We start from the raw sequence: 21,962 nt of genomic DNA on the forward strand, positions 1-21,962 counted from the left end.
TCATCGTACAACGTAGCCGTGTAACCCTCCTTTATCGACCAGCTTTGAGTCGACCAAAGCGAGGGTAGTCATGCCACTGACCAACAAAGCTCCTAATGTGTTCAGATCCTAGTGTCGTCGATCCTGAGATGTTTTGAAAGTCATTGTTGATCTCTCCGAGCGGACATCTCCAGCCATCTCACGCGGAGACGGAGCTCCACTCAATCCCACTCTCCAAATCGAGCTCCACAAAGCACTTGCTCCTCATCCTCGGCCTGACCATGGCCGGTGTTCCGGATAACAGCGATCGTCACAGCATGCTTTCCGCGTAGTGCGCGCTCGTGTGCTCTCTTTGACTGTCCTTCGGTAGAATTTTCGATTGCTATGTCAAGGTAGTATAAATTTCGCTTTCCTTCACGCCAGCACATAAGCGGGCTGTCGCAACGATGCGGGCATCACTGGCGGCAGCAACGACGCTGAAGCAGGCGTGCAGCAGAGCCAGTGGGTCGACGAGTCGAAGAGCTTTCGCAACGAGCAGCAGGTTGGATGCGAGCTATGGCTTCATCGGTCTGGGCCAGATGGGTGCGTAGAGATTACCGTGAGGTACCAGGATGAAGCTGATCAGGCGTCAAAGGCTACCCTATGGCAACCAACCTGCGCAACAAGATCGCCTCGTCTGATACCATGGTCATACACGACGTCAACCCTGCGGTAACAGAGCAATTCTCGAAAGAGGTGGGCAATGTGACAGTAGCGAAGGACGTACGGGAAGTCGCCGAGAGTACGGTACGTCCAATACCATTTCCTTCAACCACCGCGTTGTCGTTGTCACCTGATGAACCTGTATTGTTCTATCTATGATCTAAGTTGGCAGCGCAAGCTGTTGTTCTGATTACCCACATACAAAGCCAATCCTCTGAAGCATTGCCCCTGCCTCAAGCGTACTCTCTGTCTGCATGAGATTGCAGCGACTATGCGCTGACTCCTCAGTAGGAAACGGTGCTAACAGTACTTCCGGAACCTCACCATGTACAGAACGTCTTCCAGCAAATGCTACGGCCACCGACACTACGCACAGAGGCTCCGAACAAGGACGAGCGACTATTCATCGATTGCAGTACCATTGACCCGAAAAGCTCCGCAGAAGTATGCAGGGCAACCGCGAGCAGCGGTCAAGGCAAGTTCATCGACGCACCGATGTCCGGCGGCGTGGTCGGTGCAAGAGCAGGCACGCTCACCTTCATGGTTGGCGCGCCACAGGAGCTGGTGTCGCGAGCGCAGGAAGTGCTCAGCATGATGGGCAAGCGCGTTGTTCATATGGGCCCGCAAACGAGTGGCCTGAAGGGCAAGCTTGCGAACAACTATCTCTTGGCTCTGAACAACATTGCAACCGCCGAGGCGATGCACATGGGCGTGAAGTGGGGCCTAGACGCGAAGACGTTGGCGGACATGATCAATACTGCCACCGGCAAGTGCTGGCCTAGCGAAGTCAACAACCCCGTGCCAGGTGTGTCGGAGAACGCACCAGCGAGTCGGGATTACAACGGCGGGTTTGGCACGAGACTGATGCTGAAGGACTTGAAGCTGGCGTTGCAGGCTTGTGCTGAAGCGGATATTGTGCCGCATTTGGGTGTCTATGGCAAGGAGATCTATACCGCGGTGCAAGCGGACGAGGACTGCAAGGATAAGGACTTTTCCGTGGTGTATAAGTATATCAGCAAGCCTTTGGCGGCAAGAGGATAGAGCATGAATTAGCATGACAATACCGCAAAGGGCGTCTGCTGATGGCTGTCTCGAGGCCGTTGAGTAATCTGCAGCCGTGAGACAAACGGTCGACATTTCAGAATACGATATATCGCGTATACGACCCTGACGGCAGTTGTATGCTCTCCCGGAAGTTGGTCCGTCGCGTAAATGCAGGTCGCGTGAGCTCCCCGGATGTACCTCCATTTGATGCGCTCGGAGCTCGAGCTTCTTTTGCAAGTCTTGTGACCGCAAAAGATCGTCTAAATCCGCCATCGCACCTTTACTGGAACGCTTCTTATAGCGCAAACTTCAACCGCATCGCATGCTGTCTGTGCGTGCGCTGACTCGTGCTCGATCGAAGGGTGCATTTTCTGTATCTCGATGGCTGTTTCAGCCTTCGCCCGCGTTATGGATCCCGACCGTTGGAGGCGCATTGGCGCTGACAGTAGCCCGGATCGCGCTCCTCGTCTGTGCATGACAAGCAACGAACACATCGTATATCTTCATTAACAGTTTCACGAGCGTATAGTGCCTCGGTCTAGGCAGATCTCTCGGCGTTGTCCGTATGAGTGCAGCAGCCGATGATTGATTGGATGGAAGGGGAAATGGGTCCTCTGGGCCGTCATTGGCAGGTTCAGCCGAGACGGTGTCTGTCGATCAGGAAGGGTCCTGCAGAGCGCAGCGGTCCACATCTGCCTGACAGGGAGCGGTGGAACCCTCCCCGAACGGCCATCTTTGTCGGTAGTCAGTGGGCTGATAACGTGGCCTGCAAGGTCCTGTCGCACCCCTGGCCAGAAACATGGCCCGTCGTCGTCCAGCGCATGCAAGGGGCCTCACTGGACTGACAGGCGAGACGGTCCCTGCAAATAGTCAAAGACAAGCTGCACGTTGTCCCGCGTGTGGCGCACTTTAGTCTTGCATTGGTGGCATCCACCCTGACGATGTGACCGGGGGACTGTGCTCGTATGTCGAGCATTGCCGGGCTCTATCCGCACATTCGTATCGCATTTCTTTCCCTTGCTTTGCCGCCATTATTGTGCTCGAGAGCGCGACCTCCATCATTCACTCACTGGCTGCGGCGTTGCACCGCAGGTTTATTGCCAATCTCTCCTTCCCGTCGCCGCTCCCCCCCGGAACGCTACCGCTACCGCTGCCTCCGTGCTTCCACGCACCCACAGACGCCTCTGCGGCCAGCGCCTTTACCGCACAGCCATCCGCGGCCACGCGCACATTGGCGCGCGTCCGACGCACCGCCCATCGACGTCGCATTTTGAATCACTAAATCGCGTGTGTTGACTACTTGGAGCTGCACGTGTCGCTATATTGTCCTGGCACGCAACTGGCTTTGTGATGCGATGGTCTATGACCGGTTGAAATCTACGTAATGCCCTTCTGGCCCTTCAAGCGGCGGCGGAGCGGCATACATGACGTAGAACGACAACCACTTGACGAGAAGTCGCAGGCATTGCAGGGCAAAGCTGGTTCTCCCGACCAAACGTCAAAGTCAGCAGGAAGAAGTAAGCGGCGCATCTCTGCGCAGCAGGAGAAGCTCCTCGAGGCGCAATCTACCGCCACCAAGAAAAGGCAGGGCTCCGACAACAAAGAGAACGTATCTCCAGCGGCTACCCGGAGACGCAGCATCGAGGACATCACCGCACTACCTGGTAGTAAACGGTTAGATTCGAGCCCGCACTTGCGACCAGTGGATCTGGAACGACCTGCCATTCCATACAACTTCCGGCCCTACTCAGCGTCGCAGACAAGCATACAGCGACTCAGTGCGGAGCCTGCGAGACCCCGGACTCTTCGATCAAGAAACAGTGGAATCAGCGGAGCCCCGTCACGGCGATTTTCGGGCAGGCGCAAAGACGCGACGCTTCGTGAGGAGGAACTCCGGGCAATGAGCCAGCCAGTGTCCATCCCAAAGCGTCGCGGAGAAGGTCCTCTGCGGACCGATAGCAAGAAGTTTCGCGGCTTAGGCATTCGTGGCTCGAACGTGTCGTTGCCACCGCAGGAGTCAGTACACTCATCAATGTCTGGCGTCGCTGAGCAGCGCGGCTGGGAGGTCGGCGTCTGGGCTGCATTCAATCCACGGCCTGCGGTACGACTTTCTGGTACGCCGCAGTATGTCGCGCCCTCAAGCTTGCCGGGCTCTTCAAGAGTCTCACCGCAAGTATCGAAAAAAGACAAGGAGAAGCAGCCCATGTCGCGAACTTCTGCGAGGAAGCGACAAACCGTCGGCGCGCAGGCGGACCAGTTTGACGCTGGTGACTTGCGGGTGCTGATGGAACGCGACGCAAAGCGGAGAGAGCGCCGTGAGAAGGAGCAACAGGAGAAGCTTGACCGTAAACTGCGAGAGCGGAAGGGCCGCAACCGCGGAGACAGCGACAAGAGTCGCCGCTCCGCCAAAGAGAGGAAGCAACAGGCGGAGGAGGTGCCACCGCTGCCCACCGAAGATGCGAGAATCCGTCAACTCATGACTCCGCCACCCGATACCCACCCAGCTCTACGCGGCGAGCTGATCAGGAATGAGGGCGAAATTGTGGGCTTAGGCGTGACAGCTACAACTGCGCCAGAAGTCATGGAGCCAGAATTGTCACCCCCTCCACCAATTCCGGCTGCGGAACAGGAAGCCATGGAGGCTACCAGTGTGTACTCGCGTGACCAGCATCAGGACACAACCCCCGAAAATCCATTTGAGGATCCGCCGCCACCGTTTGAGGATCCACGCCCGGCGCCTTTGCCGCCACCACAAACAGCCCCCCTAGCAGACCTCGAACCCACACGCAGCATACCTGGAGCCTTCACGCCCCTCGAGAGCCCGATGGAAGACCCGATTGTGTCTACCGCGCAGGCCGTCCGTCTGTCACAAACTTCAACACCACCACTGTCGCCAATTCGTACGGGTCCACCCGAACGTGTCTCTTCCCGTCTCAGCCAAGTGCAAACCCCAGATCAGATAGATGCTCCATCCTTGCCAACGGCGTCGCGGAGAACATCTGAAGCTCGTGAGAGGCGGCCGGGTGCTTGGGCCTCTTTCTTCCGCAGGGGTGCCACCACGTCACGGAGACCTGCAGAGGAAGAAGGCAGAGACTCACCGTCGCCGTTGTCTTTCTCCAACACTTCGCGCGAGTCAATGCGACACCAGCCGCTGCCGGCGCATCTAGTCGGCACGCAAGCGCAGCCAGCTCAGCTTAGGAAATCTGGCGCACCTGTAAGGACTCAGAGCAAGTTCCGAGAAGATCTACCTGAGATTCCTGTCTCGCCTCCGGACTCGAGGATACCCTCTCCCGATGCCACACAAGCTGCCGCGATAGCTGCCGCAATAAGACGAGCACGGCAAACGCCCGCTATGGACGTACCGGGCGCTCGCTTCGAGACCCCTGATCCGGCTTCGATCAATCGCAACGATACGCCTATCAGCCCAGACACGCACAACAATGGCTTGATGTCCGCCTCATTAGCATCAGTGGACTCGGAAGCTTCGTGGCTCGCAAGCGCCGGCAAGCGACAATCAATGCAGTCCTCGATTAGCAGAGGCATGGGTTCGATCAGTAAACGCAAGCCCGAGTTCACGGGCAGCTACGAAGAGCTCGGCGGGGACAGAGACGCCGAGTATTTCAAGCGCGTGACTCCAAGCCCGACGATGCGTGAAGGGCGGCGGCGAAAAAGCTCAACGGCTCTTACAGGTGCTGGTCCGGATAAAGAAAGCGAGGACGGCGAAGAAGAAGCAGCAGTAGCAGCAGCAGCAGTAGCGCCAGGTGCCCAACCTTTCACTGTGCACGAAAGCATGCGGCGCAAACCTACGCTCGTGCACGGTGACCCCCGCCTCAAATCACGCGAAGGTCTTACTGAGTATGCCGCCGCCACGGAGACGGCAGAGGTAGAGGTAGAGGCAGAGGCAGAGGCAGAGGAGGGCGGCTCGCCGAAGTCCGAGTACGAACACGAGGAATCGGAAGTGCGCAGCGCGAAGAGCGTTAACTATGGTCGGCACCATGCGAGACACCTTTCTGCAGGAAGTGCGAAATTGTTGGATATATCTTCTTCGAAGCGGGCTTCTGCGGATCTTTCTACCATGAGCCAGAGGAGCTCGATGGTGGGACCTGCTCCTGCAAGTCGGACAAGCCAGCTTTGAGAGCTTGGCATTCTTATCACTGCTATGATATTCTTGTTTGTTTATCAACAATCGAACAGGCTTCGCTACAGGGGATGTGGGCAGCTTAACGATGAATGACTGGCCCATGACGCTCCTTCGAATACCATTCTTATAAACTTCGAGACTTTTGGACCTTCGGCATTGCGTCGGACACCCTCTGTGTAACGCTCAGAGAGGTGTGGCCGCTTAGCTGCGTGCTCTGGACTACGATGTACGGTTGGCAATGTGTGTATGATACAAAGGCAAGGACAACATCGTGGGACGGCAGGCCGTTGCATAGCGTACAGTAGGAGCTTGAAGCATCCGTAACCTAGAGCGTTGTAAAGATAGCGTATGAAAGTGGGCGCTTGTCGCCATTCGCGATCCACTCAGCCGTCATGTGCCGCGAGTCACTTCGGTTGCTGGACGTGGACATGAGGCCTCGACATGCCAAATGATCTTATAGACGTAAGATGAGGGCTTGAAACTCTTGGAGAGGAAATCAGAATGACGGAGATATTGACACCAGACGCCTCGCTAACGATCAGGGTGCTTGACCCATGCTCACTCAAACCCATCGTCTCTCGGATCCCTCCGTTCCACGGCAGGGCTGCTGGTGGGCACAAAGTCGCCTCGGTCTCTGCCATGCGGACTCAACACGCTTGCGATGGGCGTCTCTTCGTACGCACTGGAAAGCACACCAAGCGGGTCGCCACCAACGTCTGTCTGCAAAGGTGGAAGCACAGCTGCAATGCTCAAGCTCTTCCGATGTCCATGACTCGGCGATCGAGGGCTGAACTGCTCATTCTGCTCCTGCAAGGGCTCGACGAGCGTCTGCTCGTCATCATCAGCGAGCAGGTCGGTGCCCTCGACATGCTGGGGTGCGTGACTGTTTGTTTTCACCGCTTGTTGCAGCGCCCGTAGAAAGTGTTCCATGCCCTCGAAATGCACCTCGCCGTCATCAAGCTTGTACAGTCGCACAGACTCGGACAAGCATTGCTCGGCTTGACTCGTTTTCTCCATTCGCAGCCAAGCGTCTGCGGCGAGCGTGTGCCAGAAAGCTGCTTTCCGACGTCTATCTCCGCTGCTTAACCCACCGACCCCTTTCCGTTCAGTATAACAGGAAGCTACCCTCTCCATTATCAAGACGTGGCCCACTGGACCGATAAGTCTGTCGTCGAGCACTCTGGTACACCACCTTGCAGCGTCGTCCAGAGCACTTCCGCCACGCAGCTTGAGGAGCTCAAGGCCGATGACAAGTGTTCTCAGTGCATTGTAGGGCGCGCCGACGCGCGTGATATACGAGTAGTAAGCTGTCTCCAAAGCCTGGTCAATTGTGTCTACGCGAACCCTCGTGCTCAGGGCACTCATGGCGATGAGCGAGCTGACAGCCGACATCTCACTAGCAGCAGCGTAGTATCGCCACGCCTTGTCGTTCTTGAAGTCCGTGCAAAGGATCTCGTACGTACTCTGCGCAAGCTTGTAGTCTCGCAGCATCATGGAGTAGTCGGCTAGCTTACGCATGACGGCTTCCGGCGCGTCTGGCCGGTAGAAGCCTTGCAAGCTGTCGTAGTTGCTGCTGCCTGCGCCTAGAGCAGGCACGGAAGCGTTGCGGCCGCCGAATGCGGTGAAGCGTTTGGAGATCGACATGAAACGTCCAGTCAGCCCACGTCTTCGAGACGCGACTTGGTCGTTCCAAGTTGCTGATGCTCGCTCCATAGACGGCACGACTGATTGCGTCACCATTTCACGCACAAACGCGCGGATTGCGTTTGCGTCGGACTCGAATATGCATGGTGTTGGGTCCTCGTCGTCCTCACTCGTCTCGCGGCGAACTATCTCTGCCAGCTCTTCGGCTGCGGCTGTCCATTCACACCGCGGAAGCTTCATCGCACCGTCGTCGGAGGGCAGGCACTGCGTGCTCCGCAAGCGTAACAGATGGCAATGTAGACCAAAATGGCGTTTCATTTGATCAAACAAACTCATAGACTTCGTGATATCGTCATAATCTTCATCGTGAACAAGGACGTAATAGCGCAAGAATTCGTTGTTCACCCATTGAGGCAGTCGATGCTCGCCTTGGTTGGATGAAGCGAACAAGTTGCGCAACTCTTCGATCGGCGAAGCTGACCGAGAAGAGATGGCTATGACAGAAGCGACCGGGTGCGACATCGTTTCCGATGGTACCATCGGCAGGCCGGACAGTAAGCGGCGCAGATACAACAAGTAGAACGGCGAAGGCGTCCTTCGATCGCGTGACTGTGCATCCTTATGTGTGAGGTAGTCCGCTTCGACCGGTCCGGACTGTTCCTCGGCGAAGGTGAGATGACGGTCAATAAGCTCCTCGATCTGTGGCACATCGCCGCCCGAGCGTAACCTTGCCGGCTTATACTCGAGCGCAGAAGCACGCTGACTGTTTCGTTTGGAGCCCGTCGCTGATTCTGTACTTCGTCGATCCGCTATGCGTGGGCTTTCCAAGCCATCCTTTACACCTACAAATCGTATGCCGTAGTCTTCCCACGACCGACTTACACCGGCGCTGTCGCGAATGGTGACCTTGCCTTGCACATGCTCGCCGAAAGGCCGCAGAAGCTCGAGAAGCCCGCCATGAATGCCTTTGTGTCTAATGAGCTCCTCGGTGTCCTGTGAGGCTAGCACAGACACGTGAGGCGCAAAGGCTCGCACAATTAGATCTCGTGTCTCTGTACTTGCGCCAGGTTGTATGGGCTGACCCGGTGAAGGCGAGCGAACCGTAGCCGCCGCAACGCCAGGAGAGAAGACGGAGCCATTGATGACTCCGGTAGTAGGGGTCACCGTTCCCGACTCGCTTGGAGAGCCCGCATTCTGATGGGAAGGTAGTGATGTTGTTGAGGCGAAGAGGGTTGATAGCGAAACATTTGACCGCCGGTATGGGAGACTTGTGACCGAGGACAAGGGCGACTTCTTAGGCCGGGTCTTGGGTACGGAGACGGGTTGCTCAGCGTCCGACTCTTGCGGCGATGCCAGAGGATCATCGGTTGCCGCTTGCATCAGAGACGCCAGGAATGAGGCTCGTAGGCGTCAGAGAGACAAGCCTTAGGTGCATCTGCAGTGTCGTCCTCCTGGTGTCGCATAAGAGTAGGTCATGTAACGTGTACCCACCTTTACAATGAAGCCGCTAAGTCCATGTCGAGGCTGACCAGAACTGGGTTTCGTGGTCGGCAAATCCTCGGGTTCCGCTACACTCAAGCAGCGAGGGATGGTACGGCGAGATGTGAAGCAAACAAGCACAATTCCATAGTCCATTGGACAAGCGTAATGGGATGCAAAGGTACTTACGATCAGGGTCAGCAACCCGGCTGAACGACTTGACCTTCCACAGCGGCCGGTGAATGCACGCCTTTCGCTGCAGACTGAGACTGAGTCATGCAATTTATCAAAGATTGAAACACTGTCCAGTCACCTTCCGGTGGCTACCACATGCCATACGATCTCCACAATGTCAACCCTTGTCTCTCATGGCCGTGACCCCTCCCCTCGAGATATCACATAGCGAAGCCAAGAGACGAAAGCTGAGCAATCATTCGCTGTCGAAATTCCATCGATACTCCGTCATGGCGCCGGCTTTGATTCAGGAAGTCGACGACTCCACGACGTGGAGGCCTACTCTTACTTTGACTCCAGTCGAGACTGATCTGCAGAGACTACTGCTTGACGTCGCGAACTACATTGACAACAACCCGGAGGCGCCAGACGCAGAAAGCCATGTTGCATTGCCAGATGATCTCGTCAGAGAGCCTATTGTTCTCCGCTTCACAGGTGGTTGGGTCCGCGACAAGCTCCTTGGAGTGGACAGCCATGATATCGACGTTGCGGTCAATAAGATGACCGGCTTCCAATTCGGTCTGCGGCTCAAGGAGTATCTGGAGATTCCTGGCAATCCGGAGAAGTATGGTCTCGAAGGTGTCGCCACAACAGACAAACAGAACCAGAAAGTAACCTCAACCGACAAATCGAAAATCGTTGGCGGCCTTCACAAGATCGAAGCCAATCCGGAAAAGTCGAAACATCTCGAGACGGTCACGACTCGCATCCTTGGTCTTGACATCGACATCGTCAATCTTCGCAAGGAGACATACACCGATGACAGCAGGAACCCTCAGATGGAGTTTGGCACGCCTGAAGAAGATGCTCTACGCAGAGATGCCACCGTGAACGCCATGTTCTACAACCTAAATACCGAGGAAATTGAAGACTTTACTGGTCGTGGCCATGACGATATGCGTGACAAGATCCTCCGAACGCCCCTTGACCCACATCAAACATTCAAAGACGACCCTTTACGTGTGCTACGTCTTATTCGCTTCGCCAGTCGTCTGCAGTACCAGGTTGATCCGAAAGCGCTTGCCGCAATGCGCGATGCTGACATCAAAGATGCTCTGCGGCGCAAGATCAGTCGCGAGCGAGTCGGTATAGAGATCGAGAAGTCTCTGCGCAAAGGTCATCCGCATGAAGCTTTGCGATTGGTATTCAAGCTTGACCTCTACGAGACCATCTTCTCCGACCCTACCGTAGAGACTGCGGATCACTACAAACCCGATACAGATGGCTGGCAGACTATGATCGATGTGCTACAGGATATGACGGACAACGACCGTACGCTTGCGCGACACCTCACGAGAGATGAAGAAGAGAATTTCTCGGCATGGCTACTCGCTGCGCTTGTACCTTACCGTGACGCACCTCAACCCGAGCCTCCCGCGCCCGGTCGCAAGCTGCCTCCACCAGTCGCTGCTACTGTAGCTAAGGAGGGAATCAAAGCGACTAACAAAGTGACTGATCTTGTCATTGCTGCAGTCCGCAATCAGCATGAGATTTCAGCTTTCGTGGACCGGCTCAACGAGCGGAACCGTCGACCGGATAAGGCTCTCGAAGGCGACGACCCTGCAGCTCGGGATATCCTTGGAATGGCAATCAGACGGTGGGGCTCCACCTGGCGCAGTCAGATGATGTACTCTTTCTTGGTGGACATTGTCGAAGATCAAGACTCTGTTGAAGGTACGTCTTCACCTCGTCGGCGGCGGACTCTACTAATCTACCTTCTGCAGCTACGCAACGCAAATACACAGCCTTCGTCAAGCACTTACACGACCTCGACATCCTGGAAGCCTACAACCTAAAGCCCCTCCTCGACGGCAAAGCCCTCTCCAAAGCCCTCTCCACCCCGCCCGGAACGTGGATGAAGGACGCTCTGGACGTTGTCATGGCCTGGCAGCTCCGCCACCCCGGCATCACCGACCCAGGCCAGGCGATAGAAGAAGTGAAGCAGAAGCGAGGTGAGCTTACCTCCGTCCTCGTCCATCACTTCCTGAAGCTTACCATTCGACCCTTGTTTGCGAAGAACAGGCCCATCACGGTAACGGAGTCGGGTCGTAAGGTCACGGGGGCAGTGCTACCGCCGAAGATGACAGTGGAGAGTATGGATGAGGAGATGATGAAGCCGTGGAAGAGTAGCGTAAACAGTAGCGCGCTGGATCTGCTGGGATGGTCCGTGTCCGCGCTGGATGACAAGCTGGTGGAAGAGGTATGGCCGCTAGTCGTTCCACCTGTGCTGACGCTGCTGGATGATTGGGAAGCGAAGTACAAGCGCAAAGGCGCCGAGCTATTGCATGACTTGCTCAAGGCAACGCCGCCGGCACTGTTGATGCGGACAGGGCTCGCTGAAGTCTTCGAGGAAGCACTGATGGCGTGCTTGACCTGGCTTCCGACTATCACACCAGAAGATGAATCGATTGCCCTACTCTCGGTGGTGTATCCTTGTCTACTTCAACTGTCAATGGTCCGATATTCGAAGGAGCTATCTTCCAGCAGCAAGCTGTCGACTGTAGAAAAAGATCGACAGCGTACCAGATTTCTCGACACCATCATCAGGAAAGGTGTGATCCAAGGCTACAGTCTGGCCAACCAGTACCCGCGCATCGTTGCGGTACTCTTCCAGGAGCTCGTACCTTTACTGCATGCTCTAGGCATAGAATCAGTCAAGCACTTGAAGTACATTCTGCCGACCCTGACGGAAACGCTAATACATCCGCTGGCATCCGCGCAAATGCCTACCTTGACTGCCGCGGTCAAAGCTTTGCAAGCGGTGATTCTCAATGGCTGGCCAAGGATGTCTGAGTACCGCGGTGAGGTGCTCAAGGGTCTCACGCTATGCTGGCTTAACACACACGAAATGAAGGGTGAAGATGCTGATGGGCTACGGCGGGAGATGCGGGAGACAGTGGCAATGTTACGAGTCGCCCTTGGCGGAGGCAGTGGCTTTGACGAAGACTGTCAGACGCTGTTAGTTGCAGACGGCCGCCTGACTGGCCTCCTAGGTCAGGCTTAGGCATCATAGTCTGTTGGAATGTGCGAACAATCATCATGGGGTCAATTCGAGTAGTAAGCGGCTGATAAGTACCTGCTCATCCATCGCTCTAGAGTCTCGGGTCGTCGTAAGCGCCGACTGCCATCGGGACATTTGTGCACGTCTACCTCATGTACGTCGTCGTCAGTCTAGCGAGCTGTCAAGCGGCTGCGTGCCTTCCCCGTCGCGTTAGCGGGCTGTATGTGGCCCTGCCCTAGGGCTGCTTATCCGATCGCCGTACATGATTGGGCTGCAGCGACCCATCACCGACGTTATCGGGGAGGCGGCGCACGAATGCCGGTAGATCTCATCCATGTCGAAGCATGAGGGAGGATGGCTGTGAATAGTGTTATTCGCGCATGCAATCGCTGCGTCGAAGGCGACCATGTCGATTTCTGCTGACGGCCTTGACCTGTTCGACATCAATCACCTGCAAGCCGGCATCATCGTCACCGAGCGGGCTTCAACCACAGGCCTGGACCTGCTGACACATCTCCGAGGAGAAAGACCTTTGCGACCTCCACTCGAAGCTGCAAGGGCTGCTGATGTTCGATCGTAAACCATGGATGCCGTGGAGAGTAGTAGCGCAGGACAGAGCGATGTGACACACGATTTCACCTCGGCGGCGACGCTGAGCCCGGTATCAACAACGCCGGTGAAGGCTCGCCAGCGGAGTCGGCGCAAGAACACGGAGGAGACGGAGGAGGATGCGTCGAAGAGGAGATGCGTTAGCACCGCCTGCATCGCTTGTAGGTATGTACTGATCGACGTTGGCGCTCGTCCAATACTAGCCTATACCGTTACGTTACGTTACGTACAATGGCTGAAACATCACGGCAACCTGCAGGAAGCGCAAGAGCAAGTGCGATGGCGCAACACCCGCGTGTGCAGCCTGTTCGCAGGTGTATGGTACAGACTGCATCTACGATCCTAATTCGGACCATCGGCGGAAGGGCGTCTACAAGAACAACGACCTGGACAACGTAAAGACGAGGAACACCACTTTGCACACCATCGTACAAGCAATCCTTAACTCTTCCGAAGAGGATGTACCGGCTCTGGTGCGTGAGATACGGACGTGTGAAAGCTTGGATGCGGTAGCAGAGAAGATCGTGGCCAAAGAACATGGCATCAGCCTGGAAGACGATGATGACACCTTCGATGTCGCCGACACCAATGGATTCTCAGGCCCGACCTTTGAGACCCAGTTGTATGGCAAGATGGGCGACCTCCGGCTTGACGAGGGCTCCGTGCGGTACATTGGCGGCACCTCCAACCTGATACACCTCGCATCGGAAGACTCGACCGATAACGTGGACGAGTATACGCAGCAAGACGATCCGATAACATCATGGACCGATGTAACCGACGACACCGATCTTGTGGTCCATCTACTCAATATGTACTTTACCTGGCACTATACATTCTTCACCACGCTATCGAAAACACTGTTCTACCGTGACTTTTTACTGGGCAAGCCACCTGCGACCGCGAAGCGAAAGACGTACTATTGCTCTCCGTTGCTGGTCAACGCCATTCTGTCCCTCGGCTGCCACTTCACCTCCCACGCCGGAGCGCGAGAGAACCCGGAAGACTCCGCCACCGCTGGCGACCACTTCTTCAAGGAGGCGAAGCGGCTGATTATGGAGAATGACGAGCATGAGAAGCCCAGACTGACGACTGTTCAGGCGCTTGCACTCATGTCTGTGCGCGAGGCAGGTTGCGGCCGTGAAGCTAAAGGCTGGGTTTACAGTGGTATGTCCTTCCGCATGGCGTGCGATATGGGTCTCAATCTTGACTCTGGCCGCCTCACGAGTAACAAAGCAGTCAATGGCGATGAGGCTGAAGAGGATGTTCGGCGGGTTACGTTCTGGGGGTGCTTTCTCTTCGACAAGTGCTGGTCCAATTACCTCGGCCGTTTGCCTCAGCTACCCACGTCTATCATCACCGTGCCGAAGGTTGAAGTGTTTCCGGACGAAGATGCGTCGCAGTGGAGTCCGTATTCCGACTCTGGATTCATGCAAGCCCACTCCCAGCCGGCACGGACACGCGCGGTCTCGCTGCAGATTACGAAGCTCTGCGAGATCAGCAACGACCTCATGCGGTACTTCTATAACCCGACGGATATGGAGAAGACGAAGGGAAAGGCGGCAGAGCTGAAGAAGCTGTCGGACATTCACACGAGGCTTGAGGCTTGGCGGCGAGAGCTGCCGAAGGAGATGGAACCGAAAGAGGGTGGGTTGTCGAGCGTGTTGGTGATGCAGTAAGTGTGCAGTCGAGTCGAAGGATGGACGGTACTGACGAGCTGCAGCATGTTCTTTCAGCTTCTGTTCATCCACCTTTTCCGACCATTCTTAAAGTACACCCAAGCAACCTCGCCCTTACCAGCAAACGTCAGCCCTCGGAAGCTCTGCACACAGTCTGCGGGTATGATATCCAAACTTATGCGACTGTATAAGCGATCACACGGTCTACGACAGATCTGCAACGTCGCCGTCTATATCGCTCACTCAGCCTGTACCATCCATCTCCTCAACCTTCCGGATAAGAACGCCCGACGCGACATCATCCACGGCGTCAAGCATCTCGAAGAGATCGCGGAAGGATGGCTGTGCGCTCGAAGAACGCTAGCCATCCTCAGCACACTCGCCCGCAAATGGAACGTCGAGATGCCAGACGAAGCAGCAGCGGTACTCGCGCGCACAGACGCCAAATTCGGCAGCTACGCCGGGGACATCCAATCACCGCGCGTGCAACGACGCCAACCCATCCAAGACCAATTCATGCCGCCCCCGCCGCAGATGGCAATGCAACCGGCGCTGCCCACCACCCAGCCGCCAATGAACGGCTACTTCACTTCCGCGCAGTTCCCAGCCGTGCTGGCAAACGCCGGCGGCGGGCCCCCGCCAAGCAATGCAGCCCTGGTACGAACACTCAGCGACGCCTACGCGTTGCCGTTGCCACCCGCCGACGCCTCGAGCTTACGAGAGACACAGTACCCCTCCGCGGCCGCCACGCCTGCCAGCTCCGCCCAGCTCAAGCACCGCGCCCGCGGCTCCAACGCTACTAATCGGTCTGTTGGTAGCCCCAGCGATATGTTTGGGGGTGTGGAGCAACTCATCCGCGATAGTCAGGATTGGGTGTACCGTGATCAAGCGCAGTTTGCGAGTGGGTTTGGCAACTGGACTGTGGATCCGCTTACTTGGGCGGGCGGGGCGACGCCGAGTATTGTGGCGAATGGGGGCCCCGTGGCTATGCCGCAGGGGCAGCAGAGCTTCTCGCCGACTAGTATGCCGAATGGCAATGGTGGGCAGATGATGGGGAATGGGGTTGGCGGAGGAGGAAGTGGCAGTGGTGCGAATGGGTATGGGATGAGCAGTTGGTTGAATGGGGTCAACCCGTTCTATACGTATGATGAGAACGAATGGTATCAATGACGGATGGCAGTGTAGCAGAGCGAGGAGTTGGTCGGAAGGGCGTTACATAGATATATCTGGGTGGTACGCTTGCGGCGAGTCATCTCGCCGTATCAATTTGAGGCTATCTTGGGTCTCTCGCTTTGAAGCCACACCTCATCTACCACTCACACGCTGATCATGTTTTCAAGAATGTATGGCGTCTTGCTTGTAGCCATTACCGCTCCCCCTCGCATTCGTGGCTGATTACCGCACTGCAACGCCATTTGATGGAGACGTGGTGAGGTATGCTTGAAGGGGCCGGATGTTGGCACACGTCCTTTAGTAAGACGGTTGGAACACGTTCGCGTTGCTCGATCGTCTGCTGATCGACGCGTGCTTGCATGGCCCATACGCCCATGTCTCGATGTTGCAAAGTGTGCCAATCGAACTGCGTCTCCGGCTCAGTCGGCCGATAAGCTGCAGGACAAGCTTCTGGAATCAGACCAGACCAAGGATGGGCTGGCGCAAACACGACGACGCCAGTCGCGCCAGTGACCACCGAGGGCATAGCTTGAGGGCGGTGGTGTAAATTGCACTTGTCTATATCCCCTCACGACCACCCTCCCCTCCCTTACTATTCTCATCCTTTTCTTTTATTCTTTCGCCAATGCAGAGAGACCCTTCGGACCCGATTCCCACTCCGCACCATGGACCGGAGTCTGGACGCGGGGTGGCGTGGCGCGCCCCCCAAAGCGTACCTTTTCGGAGAATTGATCGCATTCCCCCGTCGCTGAGGATCAAATGACTGTACAGCCCGCTCCCGCGTGGGCGAGGTCTCAGTCAACTCATCACATGACGCCGGACGGGCAATATCCACGCTGTTGCTGAGAAGTTTGATCGCCCGACCAGACCTCAATAGCGGACGCCACGCTCATCTGTCGCATTGCATCGCTAGCGATTGAACGAGGCACCGAAACCGATCACAATGGCGGATGAGGAGCAATCCCCAGCACAGGTACCGTCCACGACTCACACCTCCCGCTCGCCACCCCGCACTAACTCCCACTTCTCCAGCGCAACGCCAACTTAGCCCGCATACGAGATAACCAGCGCCGCTCGCGCGCACGTCGGAAAGAATACCTCCAAGAACTGGAGACGCGCTACAGACAATGCGAACAATCGGGTGTAGAAGCGACGGCCGAAGTGCAAGCGGCGGCGCGGAGGGTGGTGGAGGAGAACAAGCGGCTGCGTTACTTACTCAAGCAACAAGGCTTCACCGATGCGGAGATTGACGCATTCTTGACCGTTCGACCGGAGAGTCCGCAGTACCCGTCTCCGGCTGCGAGTCTGGAGGGCATGATCGGGCAGAAGAGGGGGTGTGGGACGAGTGGGTGTGGGAATGGGAATGGCAGTGGGAATGCGAGTGAGCAGCGCGCGAACTCGGCACCTGAGGTCCCTGTGCCTGTGCCTGTGCCTGCACATCCGGCTACTCCGATCACGGCGCAGGGACATGGACAGCAGCAGATTCAGCCTGTACGGTCACATAGCGGTCCCGAAACGACACATACGAGTTTTCCTACCGCTGCGCAGACGCGGGCACAGATGGTGGCACCCTCTGCGCAACTCGCACGGCATCCCGGTTTCGACTACAGCGGCATGGACTACGAGGGCATGTACGACTGGTCCGACGCAACAACAACAACTCACGTCTCGAATACCGGTGGTGGGGTCGGTAGTGACGCTTCGTCCTGCTACGTGGCCGCAGATGTCATCCGGGCCATCAAACCGGACGCTGGAGCGGAGTTGGAGGATGAATTGGGATGTGGAGATGGCAGTGAGTGTTCGGTGCCTAACCACCGCATCTTTGAGATGATGGATCGGTATTCGGGGCAAGTATGACACTGGGATGTAATGCAATGAGACACAATGGATGCACGAAAAACGTCGGTAGAGGGCGGCGTTACGACGAGGCTGGAGCTGTGTGAGCGTTTGAGCGGGTTCTGTAGGCTTTGTACATCCTCCTTTAGCTAAGAACAGTGCTCGCCATGAAGTCGGCAAGTCGACAATCTGTTACGATAATCCGGGTCCCGGTTCCATAGCAGCGAACGGATCACATCCTGTCCCGATTGTGCGTTCTCCTTCGTCCATAGTGTAGTGGAAAAGTCAAGGCCGGCAGCGGTGCGAAACCGAGTATGACGAAGCCACACCACTCCCTCCAACTGAACATCGTGGGCCCCAGCTAGTGCTTATCTTACGCATCAGCCGCATAGGGTAAGCCGTACGACGTATTACAACCCGAGGGTGCCTCGAGGGGACACAGCCATGAAGTCGAGCCGTACAAGGCAACCCGCTCCTACTCATAGATTTCCGCCATCTTGACGATATCCACACACGGCGGGCTCCAGCAACCCCGAGTAGAACCTGGCCTTCTCCACCAAACATACATTGCGCGCACATATCTGAGGCCCATTTACCGCTCCAGCCGTCACTACGCCTCCTCTCCTTGCCTGCCGAATACCGCGAGGTGATCTGGCATCTCACCCTAGTTGATGATGCACCCATCGACGTCCCCCGCCTTCAGAACCCAGAGTGGCCGTGTAAAGAAATTCCTCCTCACACCACCTCCCCTGCAAATCTTCCGCCGGATCGGCAACGGGTCCACGGCGCTGTTTTACAGCGAGAACATCTTCCGCGTGAAGAGACTCATCGATGCCAGACATTTCGTCTAGAACCTCGATCCCTACAAAGTCGCTTCGATCCGGAGACTGTACATCTCCGGGACTCTGAAGGCGGATCACCGGCCCAAGGGGAGGAGTTACGGAATCCACCTCGAAGTCCCACGAGACGCAATGAGGAGGCTCGGAGTTGTCGGAGTGCTGCCGGATGTCCGACTGAGGCCTGAGACGGTGTTTTGTGCGCTGAAAAATAGGAGCGGAGAGGTGGCGTGGGTGCCTTCTCCGAAGTTGGAGGGGTGGGAGATGGTTGGACGCGGGGAGGTGGCCAGGTTTGTGCGGAAGAAGGATACCGGTCTGGTGTAGTCGACGTCGGTGGCGGCCATGTGAAGACGAAGAGGACAGCTTTGGTGGGGTTCTCGACAATTTGTAGAAAGATCATGTGGTATTGTGGAGTTGGCGTGAAAAGACGCTGCCTCTGTCACCCAATGTGAGACAATCAGCTTCGTCGCCCATTGCGGTATGTCAAGCCTGTTGACGAGTTGCAGTCCGGCCTTGCTTCCACCAGCCCCCACGAGCCTAACCTGTGCACCTCGCATCGTTCGCTTAAGTCGTCACGCCGTTTCGTTGGGCTGGCAGCGAGCCGTGCTCTGTCATGTCAACAGACGAGCTTAGCATAGCGGAGTCCCTTGCGGCATAAAGCCGGCGAGCTGATTCGCGCATACTGTATGTTAGTGCTCAGGATGGTCCTCCGCATGTATTCTTTCGTCGATAGTTACAACATGCTGGAATAGCCGTACCGCCTCCTGTGATTGTCCGTTTAACTGATATGCTCTAGCGAGCATGTACTTTGATGTTAGTTGGTTGGTAGGTTTCTTCGCGAGTACCTTTGCTTCAAAAGCTACAACATGCTCGAGTCGAGTAGCCGTACCGCCTCCTGTGATTGTCCGTTTAACTGATATGCTCTAGCGAGCATATACTGTGATTCTAGTCGGTCGGGATGGTCCTTCGCAAGTACCTTCGTTTGAGAAGCTACAACATGCTCGAGTAGCCGTTTTGCCTCCTCTAGTTGTCCGTTTGCCAGATATGCTCTAGCGAGCACGTACTGTGATATTAGTCGGTCGGGATGGTCTTCTGCAAGTACTCCTTTCTCAGTTGTGACAACGTGCTCGAGCAGCTGTACCGCCTTCTTTATCTGTCTATTCGCTAGATATGATCCGGCGAGCTTACGCTGCGACGCTAATAGGTTAAGATGGTCTTCTGGAAGTACTCCTCTCTCAGTTGTAACAACGTGCTCGAGCAACTGCACCGCCTGTTCTATCTGTCCATTCCCCTTGTATGCTAGAGCAAGGACAAGCTCCGACGCTAGTCTGTCAGGATGATCTTCTGGAAAATCTCGGTAGCACTCAGATGACTCTTTTGACCATCGCACAGCCTCTCGTGATCTCCCATCCGCAACCAAGCAGATCCCCACCCTCATGCACAAAAGGCCTCTATCATTAGTGCGCCCAACATAGAGGTCTTTCCGCATATGTGAAACGTGCGGGAAATATGCTCGCCACAACGCGCGATCTTCCCACTCCCCCAGGGGGAACACCTCAGAGATATGCTGTATGGCGTTGACCTGCGTCTGCGGCTTCATCCCATTATGTTCGATCCAGATCCGAGCCGCCACATGAACAAGCCGATGCATGTCGTAAGTGTGTCCGTCCCCTCTCTTTGTAACGAATGAGTATGAACACAAAGCACCGATAGCTGTTGTCATGCGTGCCACAGGCTGCATTCTTGGCAGAAGCGACGCAGGAATTGCCCGCCACTCGATACACGACATGAAGCGGAGAAGATCCGCTGCGTCGGGATGCTTTTCGACAATTTGCGTAAATGAGACGAGCCATGTCGTAGCCACGGCGTGCTTCGATTGCTGATACCGTGTGCTATCCCCCATTTCTTGGCTTAACATGTAGACCAAGTCTTGTTCGGTGGATTGCATGCACTCCAAGTATTCTACCAGAGAGACTGCATGGCAATTGATGTAGGCAGCGGCCTGGGTGATCGCCAGCGGTAGGTACTCTAGCTCGTGAAGAAGCTTTGTCGTAGCACCTTCGTCCTGAACCAAGTCTTTCTGGTGCAACGCATGCTTCAAGACCTCAACGGCCTCTGCGTGATCCATGTTGCCCAATTGCATAACGTCACTGCCTACAAGTCTCTGCGCAACAAGACGATTGCGTGTGGTAAACACCGTCCGGCCCGATTGGCTCTGAGGCAGGTATCGCACCAGACCTTCCGTCCCTTGAGCACCACATAGGACGTTCAAATCGTCAGCATTGTCCACAACCAGGAGCCATTTGCCAGCTTCTTTGGTGCCGAGATGCCGTTGAAGAAGCTCTTTCACGTCTTCTTGCTGTTCAGGGTCGACGTTGATCCCAAGAGTCTTTGCAAGACTGCTATACGCCTGCTCAAACATTTCCTCGCTCAATGCTGGCACCCAGAAGACGGAAACTTCGGGATGCTTCCCCTTGACGGAGTAGGCATATTGGAGCACCACCTGTGTTTTGCCAATGCCGCCCAGACCGACGACGGCCATTGCATGGCAGTCTTGTTCAGTGAACAGCTTCCGTTCAAGCATTTCGAGCTCCACGCTCCGACCGACGAACTTGTGATTGGGCAAGAGCGGGAGGTAATGACACCGCGCAACTGGGTGAGCTTGCATTGTGCCGGTCATCTCAGCACTTTTAGCAATCTTCTTGAGAAGTCTCTGCTTTGCCACTTCAGCAGTCTCGCCATACGATAATCTCATCCGAACGTCAAAGATCCCGAGCATGCTGTAGTATTTGTCCTCACTTTTCGTAGTGTCACGCCCGTCCATCCAAGCCAGCCTCTCCTCTATTGTGTAATTCTTGCTCCGGCTATAACCGTACAACACCTCCTCCGGTATCTTTGTGATCTCGGCAATCCGCGGGACAAGTGCAGGTCCTTTCTCGACCCCGGCACTCCTCTCGGCCCAACCGTCGGTGCTCTCATGTCCAATGACCTCCCATCCGCTAGACACGAATAGGACCACTGGTGGTGCCAACAGCTCCTGCAGCGTCCAACCTCGCTTGAACCACACGCTCGCCTCGAATCGGTCCCAACTCTGTGGGCTGGGGACGTCTGCAAGATACGCGATGCACACTTCTGCTCCCGCGTACCAACGAAACATCGAGTTAACCGCCTCGTCCACTTCAGGCATGCTGTCCTGATTCACGCAACATGTGTCGATCCATAGCCAATGTATATTGCTGAAGTGCTTCCGCACATACCTGGCAAAGCTTTTTACCTTCTTGTATCCGCTGGTGCCTGTGTTTCTCCGATTCTGTAAGTCGCCAATCGTCGCTTCCGAGCCCGCCTGCCACCTATGCGAAGCCGTGGCGTACGCTGGCACATCACGGTCGAACACTCGGAACTCAAGAGTATTGACGTTGAGCAGCCGCATGATCGTAAGATTGGAATCAGAACTGGAAGCGGTTGAAGGAGACGATGTGAGTGAGTGTGAGTATGCCGTCTCCATGCCCGCAACCTCGAAAGCCTACGGACACGCAAGGCTGAGGTGGTACGCACACAGCCTTCCCCGACGCCTCAAAGATGCTGGTGCGGGAGGCCCGCTGCAC

The 21,962-nt window shown here is 56.0% G+C and overlaps 8 protein-coding genes across 8 annotated transcripts; 5 read left to right on the top strand and 3 right to left on the bottom strand.

The window, feature by feature from the left end:
• The first annotated feature begins 220 nt into the window (after positions 1 to 220).
• Positions 221 to 1,857, top strand: BAUCODRAFT_39046 (uncharacterized protein). The gene is made up of 3 exons (XM_007682750.1): positions 221 to 561; positions 614 to 765; positions 973 to 1,857. Exons 1-3 carry the CDS (start codon positions 426 to 428, stop codon positions 1,720 to 1,722), a joined length of 1,038 nt encoding a protein of 345 aa, XP_007680940.1. The 5' UTR covers positions 221 to 425; the 3' UTR covers positions 1,723 to 1,857.
• A 1,252-nt stretch (positions 1,858 to 3,109) lies between these two features.
• BAUCODRAFT_78725 (uncharacterized protein) lies at positions 3,110 to 5,860 on the top strand (the record flags this gene model as incomplete). The annotated part of the gene is made up of 2 exons (XM_007682805.1): positions 3,110 to 4,279; positions 4,355 to 5,860. 2 exons carry the CDS (start codon positions 3,110 to 3,112, stop codon positions 5,858 to 5,860), a joined length of 2,676 nt encoding a protein of 891 aa, XP_007680995.1.
• A 254-nt stretch (positions 5,861 to 6,114) lies between these two features.
• BAUCODRAFT_310151 (uncharacterized protein) lies at positions 6,115 to 9,080 on the bottom strand. Its single transcript, XM_007683089.1, has one exon. The coding sequence runs from the start codon at positions 8,888 to 8,890 to the stop codon at positions 6,425 to 6,427; it is 2,466 nt and encodes an 821-aa protein (XP_007681279.1). The 5' UTR covers positions 8,891 to 9,080; the 3' UTR covers positions 6,115 to 6,424.
• Positions 9,081 to 9,453: 373 nt separating this feature from the next.
• On the top strand, positions 9,454 to 12,227 carry BAUCODRAFT_126876 (uncharacterized protein; the record flags this gene model as incomplete). Its single annotated transcript, XM_007683090.1, has 4 exons — positions 9,454 to 10,897; positions 10,948 to 11,276; positions 11,331 to 11,713; positions 11,750 to 12,227. The coding sequence occupies 4 exons, from the start codon at positions 9,454 to 9,456 to the stop codon at positions 12,225 to 12,227; spliced, it is 2,634 nt and encodes an 877-aa protein (XP_007681280.1).
• Positions 12,228 to 12,529: 302 nt separating this feature from the next.
• BAUCODRAFT_39053 (uncharacterized protein) lies at positions 12,530 to 15,824 on the top strand. The gene is made up of 3 exons (XM_007682751.1): positions 12,530 to 12,998; positions 13,093 to 14,508; positions 14,557 to 15,824. Exons 1-3 carry the CDS (start codon positions 12,808 to 12,810, stop codon positions 15,680 to 15,682), a joined length of 2,733 nt encoding a protein of 910 aa, XP_007680941.1. The 5' UTR covers positions 12,530 to 12,807; the 3' UTR covers positions 15,683 to 15,824.
• Positions 15,825 to 15,878: 54 nt separating this feature from the next.
• BAUCODRAFT_126878 (uncharacterized protein) lies at positions 15,879 to 16,211 on the bottom strand (the record flags this gene model as incomplete). Its single annotated transcript, XM_007683091.1, has 1 exon — positions 15,879 to 16,211. The coding sequence occupies one exon, from the start codon at positions 16,209 to 16,211 to the stop codon at positions 15,879 to 15,881; it is 333 nt and encodes a 110-aa protein (XP_007681281.1).
• A 524-nt stretch (positions 16,212 to 16,735) lies between these two features.
• BAUCODRAFT_40476 (uncharacterized protein) lies at positions 16,736 to 16,945 on the top strand (the record flags this gene model as incomplete). The annotated part of the gene is made up of 1 exon (XM_007682778.1): positions 16,736 to 16,945. A coding segment is annotated over one exon (210 nt), but the record flags the coding sequence as incomplete, so codon positions are not given.
• Positions 16,946 to 19,216: 2,271 nt separating this feature from the next.
• Positions 19,217 to 21,787, bottom strand: BAUCODRAFT_79185 (uncharacterized protein; the record flags this gene model as incomplete). Its single annotated transcript, XM_007682847.1, has 1 exon — positions 19,217 to 21,787. The coding sequence occupies one exon, from the start codon at positions 21,785 to 21,787 to the stop codon at positions 19,217 to 19,219; it is 2,571 nt and encodes an 856-aa protein (XP_007681037.1).
• Between the last annotated feature and the right edge of the window lie 175 nt (positions 21,788 to 21,962).

Source organism: Baudoinia panamericana, assembly GCF_000338955.1.
Source record: "Baudoinia panamericana UAMH 10762 unplaced genomic scaffold BAUCOscaffold_14, whole genome shotgun sequence".
Lineage (NCBI taxonomy): Eukaryota > Fungi > Ascomycota > Dothideomycetes > Mycosphaerellales > Teratosphaeriaceae > Baudoinia > Baudoinia panamericana.

What these genes read in the sequence shown, in the direction of transcription:
- BAUCODRAFT_39046 (XM_007682750.1), top strand. Translation starts at nt 426, where the DNA reads ATGCGGGCATCACTGGCGGCAGCAACGACGCTGAAGCAGGCGTGCAGC. An exon ending in CATCGGTCTGGGCCAGATGG is followed by an intron (nt 562 to 613) that starts GTGCGTAGAGAT and finishes CAGGCGTCAAAG; the next exon opens with GCTACCCTATGGCAACCAAC. An exon ending in GGGAAGTCGCCGAGAGTACG is followed by an intron (nt 766 to 972) that starts GTACGTCCAATA and finishes ACTCCTCAGTAG; the next exon opens with GAAACGGTGCTAACAGTACT.
- BAUCODRAFT_39053 (XM_007682751.1), top strand. Translation starts at nt 12,808, where the DNA reads ATGGATGCCGTGGAGAGTAGTAGCGCAGGACAGAGCGATGTGACACAC. An exon ending in ACCGCCTGCATCGCTTGTAG is followed by an intron (nt 12,999 to 13,092) that starts GTATGTACTGAT and finishes GGCAACCTGCAG; the next exon opens with GAAGCGCAAGAGCAAGTGCG. An exon ending in TCGAGCGTGTTGGTGATGCA is followed by an intron (nt 14,509 to 14,556) that starts GTAAGTGTGCAG and finishes GACGAGCTGCAG; the next exon opens with CATGTTCTTTCAGCTTCTGT.
- BAUCODRAFT_310151 (XM_007683089.1), bottom strand. Translation starts at nt 8,890, where the DNA reads ATGCAAGCGGCAACCGATGATCCTCTGGCATCGCCGCAAGAGTCGGAC.